Source organism: Ctenopharyngodon idella, chromosome 22 (genome assembly GCF_019924925.1).
Source record: "Ctenopharyngodon idella isolate HZGC_01 chromosome 22, HZGC01, whole genome shotgun sequence".
Classification (NCBI taxonomy): Eukaryota; Metazoa; Chordata; class Actinopteri; order Cypriniformes; family Xenocyprididae; genus Ctenopharyngodon; species Ctenopharyngodon idella.
The window spans coordinates 15,815,112-15,825,116 of record NC_067241.1 but is presented as its reverse complement, the minus strand read 5'-3'; the positions used below and the strand labels follow the sequence as shown (position 1 = coordinate 15,825,116).

Genomic DNA, 10,005 nt, shown 5'->3' with positions numbered 1-10,005 from the left:
AAACTTAAAATTAGACGACAGGAATCCGGGTGGCACCAAACGTTAATGTAAATAAATGAAGCCACTGAAGGTCAGAGGTCACCGACTCCGAGAGGAAATACAGAGTTCTCACAGAACCTCACGTCCCGAGAACGACAAATCAGCCTTTCCATCTAACTTCAGTGTTATTCAAAGGAAAATAATAGAAACATGATAAGCAGAATTAATTTCTCATTGGTCTTGTCTGTCTGCTAGTGTGTGTTTGTGTTCAATAATTCACATCATCATAGATTAAAGGCAGATAAAAGGACTAGTGTATATGATTTAGATTTGCATTTTTGTCAGATGGAGTATGAACAGTCATTTGAACATTCCATCAATGTAAAATGTAAGTCCATGGTACTTATATATATATATATACACACACACACACTCACTCTCCTGGGCAAAAAAACAAAAACAAAAAAAAGGCCCAAGCCAAAAATGGCAAAATATTTAATAGTCTTAACCATTTTAATCACAAATCACTGTTAGGGAGTAAGTTACTGTAGATAAAGTAAGTTAGCACAGAATAGCCCTTCCCAATGTCTTCCGGTTTAATCTGAGAACAAATATTCACTGTAGGATTCAGATCTGGACTGTGATCAGGCCAAAACATAAGTTCTTGCTTGTTTGTGCAGTTTGGACAAGAGCAAAAATATCACCTGATCATTAATCTTTAGATCTTTTCATTTTTGGGAAGCAAGTTATTATGCGATATTCTCCTGTACTGTGAAGCATTAAATGACTTTCACAGTGAAGTAGTTCACCAACACCAGCAGCTGGAAAGAGATGCATTTATTACAGTTTTTTTATGATTGCTTACACACTAAAATTAAAAATAACACACAGTTACTTACACTCAAGGAGCAAACCCTCAGCTCAGATCTGCAAAACTATAAGCACATTCTCAGCCTCACACTTTTTGCAAAACACTAAACACACTTCTCTACATTAGACACAGAAATGTAACATAATGTCACTTCTTTGCCATTTCAAGACACTGCTTTCCAAAATACCACCCCTATAAACCAACTGATCAAACACAGCCGTCAGGTGTTCAGACACTTAGGTGCTTAACTGTAAGCTCAAAAATGAGGTGCAAGTATTATGAAAAGGCAAAAGGTTTAGGTCTTTAACAAAATGGAAGGCAATGTTGCAGTAAGAAGAAGAGGGAGAAACATCATTGGCCACAGAGCTATTTTGAATGTCCCGGGCCAACCTGGTGGTAACATCACAATATATGTTGTAATCACGCAGAATGGGGTCCTCCACCACCATGCCAACTTAGGCCCTTACAACTCTGCCCACATATTCAGATTCTGTTACAACACAGAAGGGGACAGCGACACAGGAATATAGGTGCAGATGTTTTATTGAACAACCAGGATGAGTGACAGAGTGCAGGTGAGTAATGGCAGGTTATACGTTGGCAGATATTGTAGAAGAACTGATACTTGTCTTGGTTTTGCAGGAATGGCAGATGGACGACAGACTTGGAGCTTGGAGCAGACACAGACAAACTCACGGGAGACGAGGAGACAACGAGGAGTCGAAGGAATCCTAGAGGTAAGCAGGCAAGTGAGACCTTGTGCAAACGAGACCGGACAGTGACTGAGTGAGAGCGTGGGCCTTTTGTGCTGCAGTGATGAGGGTGCTGATGGGCTGCAGGTGTGGGTGATTAAAACTCTGGTGATGACGTGCGCTGTGTCTGTGAGAGCCTGGCGTGTCTGTGACACATTTTAGACAGACTACACAAAATCGTCACAGCAGAAGACCAACTGGATGCAGAGCAGATGAGATAGATTGTCATATGGGACAATGTATATTTCCACCTATCTGCTCTGCTCCAAAACTGTCTTCATTAGCATCCACAATTTTCACTCCAATACCTCCCACCATACTGTCCCGTCCTTAAACCCATTGAGGAGGTTTTTTTGTTTTGTTTTTTTTGGCATGGAAGGTTTACAATCTCCAGCCCTATGTCAGGATATCCCTCATTCAAGCCATGGAGAAGGCCTGTGACCTAGCTGATGCAGGGTCTGTCCAAGGATGGATTCACCTTTCAAGAAGATTCTTCCCTTGTCGTCTTGCGAGAGAGGACATCGCCTGTGATGTGGATGCTATGGCCAGATCCAGCTAGGCCAGAGATGATGCTTAGGTGTTTTTTCCATTTTTTTTCATTTAAAATCATGCTTTTGTTTTGTCTCCACAAATGTTTTTGTTCATGTACTATATTGTATTTAGAATATGTTCTGATTTTCAGTGCAAAATGTAACCTTTGAAAAGGCATGGATGTATTGAATGGTTTTACAATATGGTGAGAAATAATTATTTTCATCAATGTGCAGTACTGGTCTTGTGTTGTTGTTTTGTTGTTGTTTTTTTGTCAATATGTCAAATTTGTCATGTACTTTACTCTAACAATATCTCTGAAAAAAATCAAACCCAGACTATATCATTAGAAAAGTATAAAAGTTACAAGTGTTTAAGATTGAGCACAGCAGTGTGTAAATGAATCAAACAGAATCAGAATGTATGAACATGTGTTCCATACGGTGTCAAAGTTGGGTTTTGTTAAATGAATGTAAAGTTTTGAGTGAAGTGTTTCATTTTGCAAAAGTACTGAGGTGTTCTGCTACTTGTGTGTGTGGATCTGTGAATTGTGTGTAGTGTTTTGACAAAATGAGCCTTGTTTTTAAAATTGTGCTTAAGCAATTGTAAAAAACTGTATTACATTTCTCAGCAGATTTTCCCAGACACATATAATGTGACCCGTATTCTGCCATATTCTGTCTTTGATGCTTTTCCGAGACAGCAATGACTTTTTAAGTAGTGCTTAAATTTTGTGGATATATATATAAAGTTAATATGCAGATTAGATTTAGGAAACACGATGACTGTTGTGGACGAAACTGTTGTCACAGGAAAGAGAATTTGAATGAGATAATCTGAACTGAACTGAGCTGAATAATGAGAGTTTGTCTTCTGTAGAGCTGCTTTATAGTTGAAATTAAAGTTGTAATTATAACTGAACTTGATTCCAACTGCTTTAAAGCACCTATATTGCATAAATCAGCACAAAACAGTTTCCACAATTACAGTTTTTTTTACAGACGCTAGGACACATTTCTCAATACTTAGGTCACTTTTGCAAAACTCTTCACACAGTGAGCACAACAGAAGTCTATGTGGGCTAAACTGAGGATCAATTATCATTGTTTTATCACAAAATGCATTCAATGACTACATCGCTCAAATTTCATGAATTCTTTTCTCACTCAGACACAACAACTGCCAAAACTCTTTGTACGTACAGGCCAAGTTGCACATGCTTACATACTGTTTTCAAAACTGTTAAACTTAAGTTCAAAACAATAACATAATACAAAACTGAATAAGACAGAAATTTGCTACATTTCTACAGTAATATAGTTATGAAATATATTCTGAATCTAAAAAATCAAATACTATCAAAACAATTAGATGAAACTGAACACCTACACAAGCATTAGTCTTTCAATTTCATTACCATCAGTTCAAAAGGGGAAACTTAGGAATAATTTTGTTCTGTAATGTAAACATGGACCATGTAACACAAACTGCAGTGAATTATAAGCAGTAGAGAGTGTCATTCTTGTTTTGCAAAGAAATTTAAAAAAAGAAAACATTGTATAATGCTAACTGATGTTAGTGTTTTAAGGTCGATGTTTTATGAGTGACAAAGTGTGTTTGCTCAGTGAAAACCTTTGCTAGTGTTCTGGAAGAATGAGTTGATTTGAGACATGAATGAAGTGTTTTGGTAGATTTGGTGCATTTTGAATGTGAAGTTAACCTCTGTGCCAAGATGAAAGTTGGTTAGGAGAACTGTGTGAAGAGTTTTGAAAAAGTGACCTAAGTATTGAGAAATGTGTCCTAGCGATTGTAAAAAACTTTAACTGAATAACCTTACATTTTCTGATATCAAATAAAAGAGAGAGAGATCCATGTTAAATGGACATCTCTGGTGTCTTGACGGTCCTCAGAGTCCCTTCTTTCCCAGAATGTCTGTCCGTGTCGCTGTTTCTGTGGCCAGAGTTTTCCCCAGCTGCCCTTGAGCGTCCGGCGGCGCAGCAGTCTCCAGGGCGGAAGTGGTGACCGGTACGTGGAGGTGTCCTGGGTCGGGAACGGGAGCGCTGCCCTCCATCACACCCATGTTGGGCGATTCCACATGGACGGGAACCATATAAACCACCTGAGAAAACCAGACACGGATCATGAGCTGCAGTCACATCTGGACCAGTTTCCACACACATCTCATCATGGGATGATCCATAAACCATCAGAAAGACATGAAGGCAATAAATCACGTGCGTCAAGTCAAAACTGAAGCTCTCAAAAATAACAAAATCACAACAATTGCTTTGTGTAATAAACAGAGAAGATGTTCACTAAAAGACATTCTGCTAATCATCTGCTCTTGTGCTCCACAGAAGAAAGAAAGTCTTCCTGGGTTCAAAATGAGTATGTGTGTGTGTGTGTGTGTGTGAGAGTGTGTGTGTGTGTGTGTGTGTGTGTGTGTGTGAGAGAGAGAGAGAGAGAGTGTTTGAGTGTGTGTGTGTGTGTGTGTGAGAGAGAGAGTGTTTGAGTGTGTGTGTGTTTTACCTGAGCAGCGTCTCCTTCCTCTGAGCTTCCTGAGTCTGACTGAAATACAAATAAAGCAATATCTTAAATCAGTTTGTAAGAAGATTTCTTTCCTTGAATCTGTGACAATTTTGCAAACAGACTTACAATTACAGCCTGCTGGACAAATGAATAGACCTAACACACACAAAAAACATAATGAACCTCTATAAATACACATTAAGAAATGATAAATGGCTTTTTTTATGGAGTTTTGACTTTTAGCTTGATTTACAAAATGAGAAAATGTCTAATGAAAGAAGACTGAAAAATGATTAAAGGAATAAAGGAATCATTCATTGACCTGCAGAGGGACATTTGAGGGGATGAAATTCGACATCTGCAGTGAAAGAACAAGAAATCAAAAAACAAATCAGGACAGAACAGGGTCCAATACTGAGAAAGGGTTAAAGTCGAGTTGTTCTGTACCTGCCCTTGCAGAACTGAAGTCTCAGATGGGAACATGTGAAGATCAGGGGCGGGGCTGGGGGCGGGGCCACGGACTGGCTCCGGCTGGAGAAATGCGCTGTTTGCATTCAAAGGCTTGGACAAACTTTGAGAACTGATCTGCACAGAGAATCACCAATGAAGGAGAGCAGCAGAAAGGGTTAAAATCTACATTAGTGTCCTTTCAGTTCCTCTAGTACGAACAACACTCACCTTACTGCTGTTTGCCTGTGAAGTTTGGTTGTGTTGTGTGTTTCTCTCAGTCGTGGTCACTGGTATCAGAAGCGTCTGAGGTCCGTACGGTCCCGTCACCGATACCGGATACAGCAGGAGATTGAAGCTGCCAAGAACTGGGAACTAAACACAAATACACACATGATCATTTACACGCGTTTCTTTAGCAGACACTATAGTATTTGAGAGTCTCTCACACACCTGGTCTGTAGTCAGAGGAAAGATTCCCCATACACACATTATCAGTAAAATCTTCGGCGTTTGTTCAGATCTGTAGAACATCATGATTCCGTCTGAAGCGCTCTGATCTCTCAGATGTGAGCAGGTGTGCAGGAGCAGCTGCATTTAAAGAGCAGACGCAGACGCGCATCATGTCCGAGACGTTCTGTCACCACTCACAGATTACACACACACACACACACACACACACACACACACACACAGGCGTCATTTCAGGAGGACTTTACATCAATTAAATCAATTACAGCTCTTGAAAATGTTTTTAAGCACACATTAACAGATCGTGTAAACACACATGCACTTTTTCAAAAATAAACAATACAGTTTCATGTTTTTATGATTTGAGTGATGAATGTTTACAGTTACATTATAGAGACTGAAACTGAACACACACACAGACTGCAGATAATCTTTGAAATAACAGCTTGTATCTTTGTCTGTCTGTAGCATGTGTCATGTGTCGTGTCTAAATACGTAAGACACACACACACACACACACACACACACACACACACACAGATGTGTGTTGAGCAGTTTTATGTTCAGTGTCTTTAGCGTCCTCCTGTGGTCCATCGGCGCCGCTGACCGATGACTGCTGACCACACCAGAGACACACAGCAAAGAACACAGAAAGAGACACAAAAACACACATTAAAGGCCACAATCTTCACACATACATACAACATGATCTTATTCACATCTGTGTTTGAGATTAGGACATACAAACCCGGTTTTACAAGTCATTCATTCAAGTACTACTAACCCTCCTGAGCGTCTGTCATCAGCGAGAGGAAGAAACGCAGGAGAAGAAAAGAGTCTGAGATATGAAGAGATTTTCAGCAGCTACAGAAACACTGGCACAGACCGAGGTGCTCCTCAAACACACTTGATCAATGCAAAATATCAGAAAAGGACATCGGATCATGGAAAACTGGAAAGCAGACTTACAACACTCTCCCATCCCTTGTTTTTCTTCAGCTTAATGTTACTCCCCTGAAACACTGATTATTTTTAACTTTTAAATGACTTAAAATGTGTTTGTGTTCCAGTTTAACATGATCACAAATGTCACTGGTGTGGATTTCCATGTGAAAAAACACATCCATGACCAGCATTAACAGATCAGAAACATGCTTTTCATTAAAATGTCAAAAATACAGGAAAACAGCAGCAGGTTGTTGGGGCCGGGTGAGGCCTGTGATCCAGACTGAACATGGTGGAACTGTAATTACAGCAGAATCCATGGGAAACAACACCATTCACAGACACACTAAAAACACAGACACATACCACAGAGATGACTTAGTACAGCTAGATCGTCAGATTTAAGGGATCAAGCTAAGAAACACACATTGAAACTTAAATAACATACAGCTGATGTCGGCCAGTGAAACACACTTCACATGTTTACATTGCTAACCTTCAGCATCACACACTCCACTGAAGAGAGTAACACAAATGATTTTAAATTGTGTTTTATAAAATATAATTTTATAAAATTTTTATAAAAAGGAAAACAGCAGAATCTTGGTGTCCACAAGAAACTAGTTAGGGACTGGATTTGAGGTAAAAATTCATAGACAAAAAGGTGGTTTCTAAGAAAAGAGAACAGAATACTGGCTATGACTTGAAAATACACTCTAGAAATGCTGGGTTAAAAACAACCCAAGTTGGGTTGAAAATGGACAAACCCAGCGAATGGGTTAAATGTTTGACCTGCTGGGTTGTTTTATCAAACTCAACTATTGTTTAAAAATTACTGTATTTCTTGCTTAAAATCAACCCAAAATATGTTAACATTTATTAATGTTTAATGAATAATAATTAAACACTTATTAAATTGCTTATTAATAAATGTTCACCTTTTGATTATTGTTGTTGCCTCTAGTAATTATATGTCTGATTTTTAATTTCCAACCTATTTTGGGTTCATTTTAAGCCAGACATCTAGTAATTTTTAAACAATAGTTGAGTTAAATAAAACTGACCAGCAGTTTGGTCAAACATTTAACCCAACCACTGAGCTGGCCTTATTCATTTTTAACCCAGCATTTTTTTAGAGAGTAGGGTTAGGTGGAGAAAAGCAACGCCTCCCCCCAAATAACCGTCTCACGGCTATCCAGTTTGGAATAGGGAAGACGCAGAAGTGCACTGGCCAGCGCATGTTTTTGATGAGGCTGATCCACCCATAACGCTGGTTTTACCTTTTTCTTCCAAAACAAACCAACACTGGTTCTGTTCTTTTTCTGAATCATAATCGGGTTATTTTCCTAAAGGCTCCATTATCATTCCCTTCCCTTTAACCTGTTGATATTAACGAGTGCTTCAAAAAACTCCCCCTAATCAAATCCTCCTCCTGTAATGGTAGATTCAGATATATCGCCAGTACCAGGATAATCCCCATCATCTTAGAATCCGGGCTACTCCTGTAAGGGGTAGGTTTAGGTATGCCGTCGACACAATTATTAGCTCCATCGTCCTAGAATCCGGGCTGCTCCTGTGAGGGCTAGGTTTAGGTAAGTCGCAGGTCCAGGGATAGTCCAATTGTCTCCTAACCCTAACCCTAACCTTCCTTTCCACTGACCGCTTTGGAAAGGCTAGGGATTCGGAAGAGCCATCACTGGCCCCCTAATATTGCTCCCAGATGTTTGTATGTGAAAGAACCCTGGACAGATGATGTAGAACCCAGCACTACCCTGAATTATGTTAAAAACAAAATTTGAAAGTGAGAAAAATAAATGTAGAAGATGAGAAAGTCAGAAAGATTTTTTCTCTAACTGTGGGAGAATGTGTAGTCCCCACACAGAGAGTAAGAAGATGTTTAAAGTTTGCGCGCCACTTTCTAAAAAGAAAAAGTGGGCCAAAAGGGTCAAATAAAATTGTAAATAAGGCGTGATTGTTCCATGTACACGGCCCCAACCGTTAAAAGTGTGTACAGATGATATAAAAATGAGTAATAGGTCTTAAACAGGAATAAAGATACATTTGTGTGTGTGTATGTGTAACCCGAGGTCGTAAGGTCATTATATCTCTGTGACCCGCTCCAGTGAACTTTAAATATATTTATATATTTATATTTAGTTCTAAAGTATGTATAGTATATTTATATAAAATTATTTATTCTATTGTACAATTATGAACACAATCATGTTGGGGTAATTTGTGCCCGGGCTATTGTATGTAGGGGTAATTTGTGACCGGGCTGTTTTATGTAGGGCTAAATGGAAATTGGGGTAGGTTTAAGAGCTTAGGGTAAAGAATGTTAGGTTTTAGGGGCTGAGGGGTAGGGTGGGTAGGTTTAGTGTGAGATGTGGGTTCATCTCTGCAGGATGTAAATGGCCCCAACCATTAAGAGTGTGTCCAAATGATATAAAAGTGAGTAATAGCTCTTAAACAGAAATAAAGATACATTTGTGTATGTGTGTATATGTATAACCCAGGGTTAGGGTTAGGTTAGGGTTAGGGTTAGGTGGAGAAAAGCAACGCCTCCCCCCAGATAACCGTCTCACGGCTATCCAGTTTGGAATAGGGAGGACGCAGAAGTGCACTGGCCGGCGCATGTTTTTGATGAGGCTGATCCACCCACAACGCTGGTTTTACCTTTTCCTCCAAAACAAACCAGTAATGGCTCTTGTTCTTTTCTTGAATCACAATCAGTTTCTTCTCCTAAAGGCTACCTTATCATCCCCCTCCCCGTCAACCTGTAGATATTAACGAGTGCTTCAAAAAGCTCCTCCGAATTAATCTTCCGAATTAAATCTCCCCCGAATTAAATCTCCCTCCTGTAATGGTAGATTTAAGTACATCGCCCGTCCAAGGATAATCCCCAGTCCAAGGGTAATCCCCATCGTTCTAGAATCCAGGCTACTCCTGTGAGGGCTAGGTTTAGGTAAGTCGCAGGTCCAGGGATAGCTCAATTATCTCCAAACTAATTTCTCCTCCTGTGACGGTTAGGTTTAGGTATGTTGCCGGTGTTCCATCGTCTTAGAATCCGGGCTACTCCTGTTAGGGTTAGGGTTAGGGTTAGGGTTAGGGTTAGGGTTAGAGTTAGGGTTAGGGTTAGGGTTAGGGTTAGGTTTTTTGGGTTTACAACGAACTCCCCCCATCACAATCTCACCAGATTGTGTGGTTTAAAGTAGGGAGAACGAGGAAAGGCACGGGCCAGCGCATGTTTGTGAGGGTGGAGGAACTGTGAATTCCAGTTTTGGGTCGGAGGCTAGTTTCGAAAGTTAATCTGTTCTTTAAGGTAGTTTCCAATTTGGGATTGATAACGTTTTGTTTCGTCTTAGAAAAACGCATTGTAGTGTTATTGACTGTTTTTTTGGTTGCCGTTTCTGGTTTTTAGGAATGCGAAGTTTCCGATCTGAACTTGCTCTGGACCAGCGAACCGAGCCGAAGGCCCAA

The 10,005-nt window shown here is 39.8% G+C and overlaps 2 protein-coding genes across 2 annotated transcripts in view; both read right to left on the bottom strand.

The window, feature by feature from the left end:
* Positions 1-10,005, bottom strand: part of nfxl1 (nuclear transcription factor, X-box binding-like 1) — a 179,489-nt gene that overhangs the window by 19,430 nt on the left and 150,054 nt on the right. The window lies entirely within an intron of this gene.
* si:ch211-149b19.4 (uncharacterized protein LOC100149596 homolog) lies at positions 2,768-5,683 on the bottom strand. Its single transcript, XM_051879265.1, has 7 exons — positions 5,563-5,683; positions 5,341-5,484; positions 5,110-5,247; positions 4,985-5,020; positions 4,789-4,818; positions 4,663-4,701; positions 2,768-4,252 (listed from the first exon to the last, which is right to left on the bottom strand). Exons 1-7 carry the CDS (start codon positions 5,644-5,646, stop codon positions 4,040-4,042), a joined length of 684 nt encoding a protein of 227 aa, XP_051735225.1. The 5' UTR covers positions 5,647-5,683; the 3' UTR covers positions 2,768-4,039.